Source organism: Vulpes lagopus, chromosome 4 (genome assembly GCF_018345385.1).
Source record: "Vulpes lagopus strain Blue_001 chromosome 4, ASM1834538v1, whole genome shotgun sequence".
NCBI lineage: Eukaryota > Metazoa > Chordata > Mammalia > Carnivora > Canidae > Vulpes > Vulpes lagopus.
Genome location: NC_054827.1, coordinates 122,528,738 through 122,543,296, shown reverse-complemented (window position 1 = coordinate 122,543,296; position 14,559 = coordinate 122,528,738). Strand labels below are relative to the sequence as shown.

The 14,559-nt window shown below is 51.5% G+C and overlaps 1 protein-coding gene across 1 annotated transcript in view; it reads right to left on the bottom strand.

Annotated features, from left to right (window-relative positions):
• LETM1 (leucine zipper and EF-hand containing transmembrane protein 1) overlaps positions 1-7,178 on the bottom strand; it is a 41,654-nt gene extending 34,476 nt beyond the window's left edge. Inside the window, exons 1-2 of the mRNA XM_041752316.1 lie at positions 6,919-7,178; positions 1,562-1,622 (exon numbers count right to left, since the gene is read on the bottom strand). Coding sequence (XP_041608250.1) covers positions 1,562-1,622; positions 6,919-6,997 — 140 coding nt within the window. The 5' untranslated portion in view covers positions 6,998-7,178. The remainder of the gene's footprint in view (positions 1-1,561; positions 1,623-6,918) is intronic.
• Positions 7,179-14,559: the final 7,381 nt, after the last annotated feature.

Here is a 14,559-nt window from a genome sequence, read left to right as displayed (position 1 = left end):
TAAAAAAAAAAAATTAAATCTAGAAACACACTTTGGCAGGAGTAAAGATGTTCTATACCCATTCATTAATGGTCTCACACCATAAAAAGAATGATTTCATGACAAAAATGTCTTACACTGGTCAGAAGAGAAATCTATCTAATTAATATCAAACCCAGGGGCCCCTGAGCAACTGACTCTTGATTTCAGCTCAGGTGGTGATCTCAGGGTTGCATGGTGGAGCCTGGTGCTCGGCTCCCTACTCAACTGGAAGTCGGCTTGCTTGGATTCTCTGTTTCCCCTTACTGCCGCCCCCCCTCCCCACGCTCTAAAATAAATAAATAAAATCTTTAAAATCAATCTCAAGAGCCAGGTGGGAGTACTCTTACAACAGGCAGGGGCCAATAGGGTCTGTTGTTGGGAGGGGCTTTTAAACAGACTGTTATGTTCCCACCATATGCTGCATGTATGCCAACCCCACTCCACAAAGACACTCACACATGCAAGAAAAGCCATGCAAGCCTGCTGTGTTTAAGCACAATTTTGCTTTAACATCAACCAAGTTTTTGTGTATGACTTACACAGTTTTTATTTTAGGGAATTAAATCTGCTCTAGGAAGCATTCTGTAGAAAAGTGTTATAGTCAAGATGAAGTAACAAATTAACAATCTCAAATAAGTAAGAAAACTCAAAAGACTTGATGGCTCATGACTGTGAGGGGCAGCTGGATGGCACCTGCGAAGGAGGTCCAGCCTCTCCAACAGAAAGAATCAAGGATGTCAGAAGAGAAAGATGGGCCCTACTCTGGGTACCTGGAGCAAGTGGAAGTCAGGAGAGAGGTCTGGGCATCCAACTGTGCAAGAGCAGGGGAGCAGAAGGAAACTGTTTGGGGATGTTGGGCAGAGGGAATGGAGGGTGGGAGAGAACAGGAACCCTGAGGGAAGTTTGAGTCCATGTGGGGCAGTGGATAGGGAAGTATGCATGCTACTCCCTACAGGAAGCCTTCCAGCCTCACAACAGTACCACCAAAGGGAAGGGCTAAGTCCACCACATTCTGGGCATGTCCCTAGAACCAGGTGAGGATGAGCCCTGTGGCCAGCACTTGCTCAACATGATGTTCTGCAAAGGACCAAATGGGGTTCCAAGGGAGGGTCTAATGTGTTCACTGACAGAACCCCACACCCACAACACTGCCTGGCACATCCTACATCTTTTTGCACAAGTATGGGAGAAGTCGCTGACAACAGCAGCTGTGTGAGCATGGAAAAGCACACAGTATGCTGTAAGTATACAGCACTGTCTGTTTTTAAAAAGAGACACATGAAAAAAAAACCTAGAATAAAATACATCGAAATTTAATAATATATACAACAGGTACTGGGGTTATAAATGTTTATTTCCCAAAGATCCACTAACATATGAGGTCATATATTTCAAAGTGTAAAGATAAAGGCTAAAAAGAAATAAAAACCAAGAATAGGAAAGTAGAATATACTTCTCCCCAAAATCAGGAGTCACACACCACTCAAACATTTCCAAGCTCCCACTTTCAAATGGATGTCAAGTGATGTTGTTTACTTACAAGTGGCTTATCAACCCCACGGTGCTGGCACAGCTAAGACAAGCACCATCTCCCAGACCACCTACGAGAAAACAAGGAGAAAATGAGAACGTGAGTCTCAAACCAGGCACTTTAATCACTATCACCTTTGAGAATCTGAAGGGGCACGCATCTCTTTTGCAGAGTAAGCTTCTATAAGTGTGTTCTGAGTGTTGCAAGGTTTCAGAGTGTCAATAAGTGAAGGGTCTATCCAGTTAGGAACACAGGGTCTTGGGGTAGCCCTAGGGAAGAAGGGGAATCTGAGGCAGCCCCTGGCTTCACACACCCCAACCAGGGACACCAGGTTCCACCAGCTAAAGGATCCACAGAGCCCAGGACTGGGGGTCTCCCCAGGTAGGACCACTCCCTTAATCACTTTAGCTGGTGCCAGATTGCATGGGATCCCCAGTGCACAGACAGCCCCATAGAGCAAGGGCCCCATCCAAACAACCCAACACCTTCTCTATTCACATGAGGGGGTGAGGGCTATGAGAACTATTGATAAAACAAATGCTAAGAACAAGCCATTTCTTGGATAAACACTACTAGTAAGTATGCAGCACACTCTTAGGATTTTAATGTATTTTTGACACTTTTTCTTTCTTTTTTTTTTTTGACACTTTTTCTAACTCAATGTGGTTTCTACAAGCATAAATTCAGACTTCATTCACATGATCAATGCTCGGGCTTACCTGTGATCAAACCCTGTGCTGTGGAAACCACCTGTGGAGGGAACAAGACAGATGGGGGGGGGGGGGGACGGCAACAGGGCCAGAGGCATCATGTCGACAGGGCGCCAGGCAGCAAGGCTGAAAAGGCAGGCTGGCATCCTAAGACCTTCCAGGAGCAGGAGTGCACAGAGCAGGTGTGGGGTGCTATGGGCCCACTCTGGGCGCCAGCATGAGAAAGGAGGAGAGAAGATGGGCATGGCAGGGGACAGGTGCCAACTCCTGGACACCCTCGGAGCTCCCAGTGGACCCCCTGGGGACAAGGACTTCCACTTGTCACTTTATGTAACTCAGTGCCCAGTGTCATCATGGGCACCTCTCATATTCCTGTGTAGAAGGCTATTCCCAGGGACATCTCAGTGGCTCAGCGATTGAGCATCTGCCTTTGGCTTGGGGCGTGATCCCAGTCCCAGGGTCAAGTCCCACATCGGGCTCCCTGTAGGGACAATGCTTCTCCCTCTGTCTGTGTCTCTGCCTCTCTGTGTCTCTCATGAATAAATAAATAAAATCTTAAAAAAAAAAAAAAAGCCTATTCCCATCAAATTTAGAGCTTTGTAGCACAGGTGGCAGCTTGGCTTTAAGCTGGGGTCTGGGCTCACAAGCAGTTTCCATGAATCATAGAATAATTTCTTATACTTCAAACATTACATTTTTAGTCACATCAAGCCTCACCCCAGCTGAGTACCAAATAGATTTGCCCCACGCCTGGGCCTGTCCCCTTCATTCCTGCCCTGGGCCAGCCCTGCACCTCAAGAACATAGCCCAGCAATGGCTCCTGGCCCTGTGCATTCCACGAAGCAAGTAGACAAGCTGTCACAGCTCCCAGAGCTCCCTGCCCTGCCCTCCCATCATTGCACATTCCCTGTCCTACCTGGTCCCTTCCCACAATCTCCCCATTTTGAAGGCTTCCCTAGCCCTTCCAGGAGCCCTGCTCCTGTGGGATGGTGGAAGGAGCAAAACTACAGGATTTGGACCACAGATGGGTCACTCCCTCCTTCTCGAAGTCCTTTTGTTTCGTTTTCTTTTCCAACAACCAATTCTCCAACTCTGTGACAGCAGCCAGGCAGCCTCCCATTCTCTTCTGACTCTACCCAGAGTTAGCACATACCCACAGGTTCAGGGCTCCGTCCCACAGACTGCTCCACTTCAGACACCAGTTGCAAGCAGGGTCTCCAGATCAACCACACTCTGCCAACTACAAATTTGGTAGTTCCACCACAGTTCTATTAATTCTCTAAAACAAATAAAATCTTAAAAGGGGGAGGGGGCAGCCCAGGTGGCTCAGCGGTTTAGCGCCTGCCTTTGGCCCAGGGTGTGATCCTGGAGTCCCAGGATTGAGGCTCACTGCATGGAGCCTGCTTCTCCCTCTGCCTGTGTCTCTGCCTCTCTCTCTCTCTCTCTCTGTCTCTCTCTGTCTCTCATGAATAGATAAATAAAATCTTAAAAAAAAAAAAAACAAACCACAAGAACTCAGGAATTTGCTTTACTTACTATTTTTATTTATTTATTTATTTATGATATACACAGAGAGAGAGAGAGAGAGAGAGAGAGAGGCAGAGACACAGGCGGAGGAAGAAGCAGGCTCCATGCACCGGGAGCCTGATGTGGGATTCGATCTGGGGTCTCCAGGATCGCGCCCTGGGCCAAAGGCAGGCGCCAAACCGCTGCGCCACCCAGGGATCCCCTTTACTTACTATTATAATTTATTATAAAGGGCATGAGGAACAGCCAGATGATGAGGTTCCTATGCAAGATCTAGAAGATCCCTAAGCTCAGGAGCCTCTGTCCCTGTGGGGTTTACATCTTCACACGCCACCAACTCCAAAGCTCCCCAAGCCTTCCTATCTTTATGTCCTAGGCCTCACTGATTATACCCTAGGCCACTGGCCATCTCATTCGATCCCAGACTCCCCTCCCCTTCCTGAAGGTTGGGATTCTACAACAGAACTGAACAATCCTCCAAACTGTCAAGGAAAGCCTGAGAAACGTGTCACAGCCTGGTATCCTGGATAAAGTCCTGGGACAAACCAAGACATCAGAATAAAATGCGTGCACAACAAAGGAAAGGTACTAACAAATAAGCAAGCACAAGCAAAATAAAGTATGTAAATAACAAAGTAAAAAAATCAGAGTAAAGCCTGAGACAGAATAAAAGAAATCTGAATACAGTATGGTCCTCCGTTAACAACAATGTACCAATGTTGGTTTGCTAATTGTGACAATGAACCAGGGACAGAGAAGGTTAATACTGGGGAAATGTGCTGCAGAAAAAGGCCACTGTGCTCAGCTGGGAGTGCCATTTCAGAATTGGTTCAAAATTGTGCCTCACAGTCCGGTTGTGGGGCTCCCAGGCTCGACTCCCTGCTGGTCCTACAGCAAACCCTGTCTGACCCACTCTGAGCCCCTTCCTGTACAATAAAGAAGAGTGCTAACTACAAGAAACATTTGTGTTCCCACAATGATACAACTACAAAAACAAATTCAGCTCACTTTTTTAAAAAAAAAAAAAGATTTTAGGGGATCCCTGGGTGGCGCAGCGGTTTGGCGCCTGCCTTTGCCCCAGGGCGCGATCCTGGAGACCTGGGATCGAATCCCACGTCGGGCTCCCGGTGCATGGAGCCTGCTTCTCCCTCTGCCTGTGTCTCTGCCTCTCTCTATCTCTCTGTGACTATCATAAATAAATAAATAAATAAATTTAAAAAAAAAAAGTTAAAAAAAAAAAAAGATTTTACTCATTTATTCATGAAAGACATAGAAAGAGAGAGAGGCAGGCTCCATGCAGGGAACCCGATGAGGGACTCGATCCCGGGACTCCAGGACCACGCCCGGGGCCCAAGGCAGGCACCAAACCACCGTCAGCTCACTTTTAAACTGTAAATATGCTCCAGAAATCTGAAGTGGCCTAAGTATTTCTATTACCATCCTTAACAGAGAAGAAATACAAGGAGAACTCTAAGCAGAAGGAAAGACTAAAGGCTGGACTGGACCTAGACCATTCATATGGTCAATTCTTGCTGCTCAATGCCCTTCCCAAGGCTCCAAAGTTCTAAGCTGCCAACCAGCCACTACTGTTAAAAATTACAAGAATCAGGCAGCCCCAGTGGCTCAGCGGTTTAGCGCCGCCTTCAGCCCAGGGTGTGATCCTGGAGACCCTGGATCGAGTCCCACATCGGGCTTCCTGCATGGAGCCTGCTTCTCCCTCTGCCTGTGTCTCTGCCTCTCTCTGTGTGTGCGTCTCTCATGAATAAATAAATAAAATCTTTAAAATAAAATAAAAAAAATAAAAATTACAAGAATCTTGGTTTCTTGGGAGTGCTTTTGTGAATCATGATGTACTTTGAAATATATTTCACTTGATCTCTATTACTCTTTTTTTTTTTTAAAGATTTTATTTATTCACGAGAGACGCAAAGACACAGGCAGAAGGAGAAGCAGGCTCCATGCAGGGAGCCGATGTGGAACTGCATTCCCGGACTCCAGGATCATGACCTGAGCTGAAGGGAGGAGCTAAACCACTGACCCATCCAGGTGTCCCAAGTCTCTACTATTCCTTAGGGAAGTCCTCAGCTTAACAAATAAGGAACAGACTCAAAAAGGTTAATATAAAAAGTCAGAAAGAGAGTCTGGGCTACAGACATGCGGACCCCCAGCGCTCAGAGTTAGGTGTGATCTCTATGTGGACAGCTAGGGTCACGGAGGCTGGGCATACCAGGGGACCCGCCTGGTGCCATGCACAGACACACAACACTACTGTAAGGATATTGGCCCCACCGATGTCATGCAAGCCCGCAGATCAGCTCGTTTGTGTCTGCCAGGCCAGAACCTGAGGGCTATCTCTCCTCAAGAGTCCTAAATGTGGCCCAAGGGCACGAGTGTCCACCACGTTCCACCAAGCTTAACCACGACAGGCGTGCCCAGGCAGTCCCAGGGCTGGCCGTCAGCGCGCTGCCTTCAAAAAACTTTCCAAACCCCGCTCGGGCCGCCACGGCCAGCAGCCGGGCGGCTAAGGTCACAGTGCGAGTGAGTCACAGGCCGCCGCCCCGCGCGGCACCCACACTCCGACAATCCTGACAACGGGCCGGCCCGGGCGGGGCGGAGGGGCGAGGCGGCCCACAGGCCCTGCCCGTCGTGACCCCACCCCGGGCCGCGTCCGAGCGCCCTGACCCACCACCCACCGCTGCGCCCCCGCCCCCCACGCTGGGGTGCCGCGGAGCAGCTGGGCCCGAGGCCCTCTACCGCTCGTCCGCCTGTCTCCGTCCCGGCCCGGACGCTCGGCTCCCTGCCCCTGTTCTCCTAACGCCCCTGGCCCCGGCTCCAGGCCTCAGCCCTGCCCGGGTCCCGGCCCCCAGCCCCTGTACCGGCCCCCACCCGGCCCCCTCATCCGGCCCCGGCCTCTAGCCCCTGCTCCAGCCCCCTTATCTGGCCCCCCACCCGGCCCCCAGCCTGTGTCCCAAGCCGCCACCCGATACCCCCTCCCCCGCCTGGCACCAGCTCCCGGCCCCCGGGTTTCGACCCCCCAGCCGCTGTCCCAACCCCCTTCCCGCCCCCCTCCCCGGCCCCCGGCGGCCCGGCCCCCAGCTCCGTACTGTCTGCGGGGCGCCGGCTACTCACCTCTCCCGGCTGCGGCACGGGGCGGCGGGAGGCGAGCGGGCCCCCGGCCGCGGCAGCTCCTCAGTAAGATGGACGCCATGTGCCCGGGCCCGGCGGCCGTTCCGGCCTCCTGCTGCTGCCTCCTCCTCCTCCGCGGTGGCCGCGGCTCCTCGCCGGCCCGCCGGCGCCTCGGCCCGCCCGCGCGGACGGTTGAAGGCGGCGGTTGGCTCCCGGCGGCGGACGCTCAGCTCAAGGACCCGGCACCGGCGGCAACCATGTCCCGGCACAGCGTCCGGCGGCGCGGGGCGGGGCGGCGCCGCCGCCGCTCCCATTGGGCCCCTCAGGCTCCCGCCGCCCGCCAGGTGGAGGGCGGACCCGCGCCACCGCGGACTACGAGTCCCGGCGTGCCCCGCGAGGCCGCGCGGCATTCTGGGGCTTGTGCGCCGGATGCGCATGCGCGCTGGGCCCATCCGTATTGGAGCGGCAGCGGCGGGCGTCCGGGAGCACTTGCGGAGGAGCCCCGCGGAGGGGCGGGTATGCTGGGGTGTTCTGCGAAGTCCTGGTGCGCTGTTCGCCAGTCCCGCGGGGCCCTCCCGGGGGCCGGGACCAAGGCGGCGCCCCCACATCGCGGCCTGACCCGCACCCTGCTCAGACGCCCTCCCCCCCCCGAGCCCTCCTACCCAGCCCGGAGCCCCACGCTCGCCTTTCCTAAGATGGGGGGTCGTATTCGCAACGGTGTGCGGGGACAGAAGAGGTGATGGAGGGAACGCGGGGGTTGGGGGCGGCCCCTGAGGTCGCCGCAGTCCCCAGAGGCCACTCCCGCTAGCCTGCGCTCCAGCCCGGTTCGCGGGACCCGCCGCGCTGCTTCCCCCTCCTTCTGGTCTCGCCTGCCGGCCTCGGGTTCACCGATGTAATCCCCAGGGTACCTCCTGGCGAAGGTTCTGAGCTGCGTCCTCCGCGCGAATCTGCACGCTCGTCGGAGGCTGAATTTGGTTGAATGGCGTTTCTCACTAGAACGCTCCCCCGGCACTCAGCCCTCAGCGTCAGGAAGTAATAGCCTGGCCCGCCCGGTTTTCCTTTCCAGAAGTGCCAGATACTGGACTGGGAGAGGCTGGAGTTCCCATCTCAGGTGGGAGAAAGTGGAGGGCACTTGAGAGGTGCTAGGAAGTGCTCGTGCTGGCCCTGGGCAGTGAGCGCTGCAGATTTAACCTGAGCACGTGGGTGCCTGAAACAGGCTTCCAAGGCCCAAACCCACAAAACCAGGCTCCTTTCCTATACATTCCCCCGGAGGCAGTGGTGGGATAAGGAAGGACAGCGCCTGTCTCCCTACCAAGGGTCAGATCTGAGTCAAAGTAAACAGGTGCTCACCATCAGACAGGACTAGCCTTTCAATGCCCATAGTATAGGAGAATGCTTGTGCTAGTCCTAGTAGGTGACGTTGGCCCTCTGCCCGGAAGGCTCTGTTCCAAAGCCATCTAGGGGCAGGCGGCGAGGCCCCACAGAATGGGTGGGAATCAAAGCTGGTCTTCATTGATGCTGCAAGTGTCTGCAGGACTTTGAAGGATAGCGGATGGGGGGAAGGCCCCACCTGCCTCTGTGTTGCTTGAGGGGCCAGGTGTGAGGAAATGTGGCAACGATGTTCACATGCCCTTGACACAATTCACTTGTGGCCCAGTCAGGTTGCATGAGAAGGGAAAGCCAAAAATAAGGTCTCTATAGAGAGGGGCTTCTAAACACCCATTTGTGATGCTTTCTGCAGCTTCACTGCCATGGTGGAGTTTTACAGAAATTCATTTTTTAACAATAACTGGGTTTTCTAATTAGCTAAAGAATGCATGCTTGTGGGGATCCCTGGGTGGCTCAGCAGTTTGGCACCTGCCTTCGGCCCAGGGCATGATCCTGGAGTCCCAGGATCAAGTCTCATGTCAGGCTCCCTGCATGGAGCCTGCTTCTTCCTCTGCCTGTGTCTTTGGCTCTCTCTCTCTGTGTCTCTCATGAATAAATAAAAAATTAAAAAAAAAAAAAAGAGGAAGTGAGGGATAAGTGGGAGTGGCTCAGGATGGTGGGGAGTGGCAGGACCACTGGAGTCAGGTACCACAGCACGTGAGCTGGCAAGAGAGGGATGTTCACAGGGGGTGGTAGCTGACCTGCACTTATTGGCCATGGCAAAGACTAGGATGTGAGCCTAGGAAAAGGGCCTGACGTGAGGCTGGAGGGCAAGGCCCTTGGGGGAAGAACCAGAACACCTTTGAGCACCTTGGAAAAAGCCCCCTGCCCCCAGCAGGTCCCTCACTTAGCTATTTGTCCAGTCCTCCATTGGGTCATCTGCCTTTTTCTCATTGATTTCTAAGAGTTCTTTGTATGTTGTGGATACAGGTCAGATATATGTATTAAAAGCATGTTCTCCCATTCAATGGACTACCTTTTCAACTTTTAATGGCGTCTTTGATGAATAGTTCTTGACTTTAATTATTTAATCTTTATTTTTGGTGGCGAGAAGAAATTTTTGCTACCCCAAGTTCATGAAGACATTCTCTTATGTTTTTTTTTAAAAGATTTATTTATTTATTCATTCATTCATGAGAGACACACACACACACACACACACAGAGGGGGGGTGAGGTGGGGCAGAGACACCGGCAGAGGGAAAAGCAGGCTTCATGCAGGGAGCCCGAGGTGGGTTTTAACCCCAGGTCTCCAGGAGAACGCCCAGGACTGAAGACGGTGCTAAACCGCTGAGCCACTGGGGCTGCCCTTCTCTTATGTTTTATCCTAGGAATTTAACTGTTCTATATTTCACATTTAGGCTTATGATAATTTGAAATTGGTGCTTGTTTTGTATATTGTAAGACAGGCATCAGGATTATTTTTCCCTATGGGTAGAAAATAGACCCAGCACCATGTATTCTTTAGGCAGAACAATAGCCACCAAAGATACCCATATCCCATCCTGATCCCAGGATTTATGAATATATTGCTTTACATGGAAAGAGGGATTTTGCAAAGGTAATTTTGTTAAGGATCTTGAGATAGGGTTTTGTTCTGAAGTATGCAGCTGCGCCCAATGTCAGGGTAAGCATCCTCAGAAAAGGACTTGAGAGGCATATGTGAGGCATAGAGGGAGATTTGACTCCAGAGTCAGAATGATGCCATGGGTTGGGGACCTGCACAGCCTGTGCTAGCTTCAAAGGTAGAGGAAGGGCCTTGAGCTGGGGAATGCAAGGAGCCTTTGCAGGCTGGCAAAGGTGAGAAAATGGGTTCTCTCCTGGAGCCTCCAGAAAGGAATGCAGCCCTGATGACACCTTGATTGTAGCTGAGGAAGACCTGGGTCAGATCGCTAAGTTGATCTGTTGTTAAGCCACTAAGACTGTGAGAACTTGTAACAGAAACAAACAACTAACATACCCCACTGAATTAGTGGCACCTTTATTATAAATTGAGTAGCCTATTGGGACTCTATTCTGTCGCTTTTTCTTTAAACTTGAGTCAATACCAAGTGGTTTTAGTTACTACAGCTTTATAACCTGTCTTGGTATATGCTGTCAGACCTCCAGCTTATTCTTTTTCTTCAAGCCTGTTTGGATGTTTTTGGTGTCCTTTCATGAACCAAAGTTCTTAATTTTAGTATAGTTAAATTTGCCAGTCTTTCCTTTGAGAGCTGTCCTTTTGGAGAAAACTTCCTTTTTTTAGAATTTTTTTTTTAATTTTTATTTATTTATGACAGTCACAGAGAGAGAGAGAGAGGCAGAGACACAGGCAGAGGGAGAAGCAGGCTCCATGCACCGGGAGCCCGACGTGGGATTCGATCCCGGGTCTCCAGGATCGCGCCCTGGGCCAAAGGCAGGCGCCAAACCGCTGCGCCACCCAGGGATCCCAAAACTTCCTTTTTTTTTTGGAGAAAACTTTCTTGACCTAAGTCAGAAGTGTATTCACTTAGCTCTTCTACCAAAAAATTTACTTTAAAAATATATTAAAATTAAAAATAAAAAATAATTTATTCATGAGAGACACACAGAAAGAGGCAGAGACATAGGCAGAAGCATGTGCCTTGCGGGGAGCCCTACATTGGACTCAATTCCAGGCCCCTGGGATCGTGACCTGAGATGAAGGCAGATGCCCAACCACTGAGCAACCCAGGTGCCCCTTCTACCAAAAGATTTAGACATTTTCTTTTACTCTTTCTTGATCCATCTCAAGTTTCCAGGCATTTCTGCATATAATGTGAAATATAAGCCCAACTTCATTTTTTACCATATAGATAATACAGTACTTTCCCAGATTGCCTAAGTGAACAGTCATATAACAAAGCACCAAGGGAGTCTGTTTCTAGACTCTTTCCTCTTCCCTTTTATCTCATTGGTCAGCTGCTCCCTACACCACTAACCCACTCATAACTGGATGCACAGTTGCCTGAAGCTAATGAGGCATCTGCATGAGACCCTGACCAGTGTATTTACACAGTTCTTTTCTTGGTAAAGTTTGTATAAGTGTGATATTGGATTGCAATTGGTTAGGACCACTGACTCACACAGCCTGCCCTTCTGGGTTTTGTGTATTTTTAAAGATTTTTAAAAAAGATTTTATTTGTTTATTCATGAGAGACACAGAGAGAGAGGCAGAGACATAGGCAGAGGGAGAAGCAGGCTCCATGCAGGGAGCCCAATGTGGGACTCAATCCCAGGACCCTGGGATCACACCCTGAGCCAAAGGCAGACGCCCAACCACTGAGCCACCCACATGTCCCTCTAGATTTTGTTATCTTCCTTTGACAATGACAACGTGTGCTTTCCCGTCACTAAACACTCTGCAGCCTCTGCCTTTCTCGCTTTGGATTTCCACTCTGGGGGAAGCCAGACCCTATGTTGGGAGGATACTCCAGCAGCCCGTGGAAAGGCCCACATGGGGAGGAACGGAAGCCTCCTGCCAATGGCCAGTGCCACCTGAGTAAGCTGTCCCAGTAGCCCAGGTGAAGCTCCGGCAAGCTTTTGGATGATGGCAGCCCTGGGCATCATCTTGTCTGTAGCCAAAACTAGCTGGTTCACCCACTCCCAATTCTGACCAAAGAAACTGCATGTGATAGTCAATGTTTACTGTTGTTTTGAACCACTAAGTTTTGGAGTAACATGATACACAGCAATAAATAACAGATAAGATGTGTCTAGAGAATGTTTTGCTGCAGGATGAGGCTCCAATTCCTAGGGCATGGACCCTGGGGTCTCAGCCGCATGCCCAGGGACATTCAGGAGCTTGAATGAGGTGTCCACTCTAGCTGCCCAGAGCTCCCATGACAATGTTCTCTGGAAATTCTGGAAGCCTCGCAGCCCAGGCCTTCAGCCCAGTCTGGCAGCCCAGTCTTCAGCCAAGGGCAGTGGGACATCTTAGACTCCCCTCTACACACTTGCCTGCCCTCCAGTGCCCTGTCCACAGATTCCCACTGCATCACTGGCCCTTCAGCTCAGCCATGTGGTGTGCTCTGGCTGGACCCCATCTCCCTGTGCCATAGTAGGAGACTGCCACAAGTACAGAGCTGGGTAGGCAAGGTGTACCTTGTGTATTTCCCTTCACTGGGGATTGCAGTCCTGCATTTCCTGTTTTTTTCACATTGAGAAAATGGCTGCCTCATCTGTTTTGTCCATGTTAATGGTCATTTACTGTGGGAGGGCCAGGATTCTGACAGAGTCTGCACAGAAACCTCAATTGAATTTGCCTGTTTTGTTTATTTTAAGACAAATCTCTCTGGGTGCCTGAATGGCTCAGTGGGTTAAGCATGGCCTTCCGCTCAGGTCATGATCCCAGGGTCCTGGGACCCATCGAGCCCTGCAATGGGCTCCTTGCTTGGCAGGAGCCTGCTTCTCCTTCTCCCCCTGCTGCTCCCCCTGCTTCTGTTCTCTCTCTCTCTTTCTGGAATAAATAAAGTCTTTCAAAAAAAAAAGGATAAATCTTTCTACATTTGTGGGAAAACTGGTGAGCTCTGAATCAAGCCTAGAATTTAGTTAGTGGTAACAGACTGATGTTGGTTTCTTAGTTTTAACAAAGCTGCCGTGAACATGTAAGCTGTTGACACTAGGGGAAAGAAATGGGGAAACTGCATCATCTGTGCTTTTCTGTAAGTGTAAACTTATTACAATGAAAAAAATTAGAAATGATCCCTCTGGTTGGGGGCAGGACAAGGGAAGTAGAGGCCAGGTTCCCTGTCTGCGTGGCTGGCTAGCAGCGGCTCTGCTCAGTCCCCAGCTCAGACTGGTGAAGCTGGGTCACTAGTCTCCAGCAGAAGTGGTCCAAGGCACTCCCAAGCGCTTAATGGTGCTTATACTTTGCGGCTCGCCCAGGGTTTGGGAAGAACTTTCATTTTCTTTTCTTTGCTGTTTTGGGTTTTAATTTCCTGGAATCTTCACAATTAGAAAAAGAAGCCCAGGGACGCCTGGGTGGCTCATTGAGCGTATGCAGGCTCAGGCCGTGATCCCTGGGTCCTGGGATGGAGTCCCTCATCTGGCTCTCCGCAGGGAGCCTGTTTTTATTTAAAAAAAAAAAAAAAAAAAAAAAATATATATATATATATATATATATATATATATATTAAGAAAACGAAGCAGAAAACAACGTTTCTTTAGCCACAGCTTGAGTGAGTGGGCCTCGCTGGCTACGGCGCCCTGACCTGGGTGATCCTGGACCTGGGGCAGCCCCTGCCGGGGATGGGATTGTAGGGGCCACAGGAGGGGGCACAGGAGGGGCATGGCACTGCGAAGGTCGCCCGTGTTCTGGTTATTGCCCTTGCTTCCTTCCCTCCTCGGGAGCCGCAAGGCTCACTCTGCCGGCCAGCTGGGAGCAGCCGGCTGCAGCCTGGGCGGCGTCCGGTCGCCGGCAGGAAGAGGAGCCCAGGAGCGGGCAGCGGGCAGCGGGCGGGGCCAGGGCTGTGGGCGGGGCCTCCCGGCGGGCGGCCAATGGATCGGGCAGGACTGTAAGGGCGGGGCCAGGACGGCGGTACTTCTGTACGTCCTCCCCCCAACCCCTTAGCTGAACCAGGTCCCTAACCTCCACCGCCCGGGGCGCCGCCGCCTGGGCCAGAATAGGCACGCCTACCCAGCTGCTCCCGCCCGGCTGGGCTTCCACTGCCCACGCTGAGACTGCCCGACCATCCCCCAGGCCATTCCCCCCGGCCATCCCCCGGGCCAGTCGCTCCCGGCGCCTTCTCCAGGGAGTGCAGCGGGGCAAATGGGAGCACGTGTCCTTAGGGAGGCAGGCTTTGACTTGAAGCAGCCATCCCTTACCGTCGCCGCTCCCATAGGGGTTTACTGCACTACTGCCACACAGCGTCCACGGAAGCCTCACACCCTGCCCAAGGTCTGGCAGCGAGTAGGAGATGTTGTGGGTTGAACTATTCCCCAAAAGATAGGTTCAAGTCCTAACTCCCCTGCCTGGGAATGCAACCTTATTTGGCAACAGGGTCTTTGCAGATGTAATCAGATTAAGAGAAATCCCCAGGTGGGCTCTAATCCAATGACTGACATCCTTAAGAGAAAACAGGGGTGCACTGCATCCAATGACTGGCATCCTTAAGAGAAAACAGGGGTGCACTGCTGGCTCAGTTGGTGGAACAAATGACTCTGGGTCTCACAGGGTTGTAAGTTTGGGCCCCACTTTGGGTGTAGAGATTACTTAAAA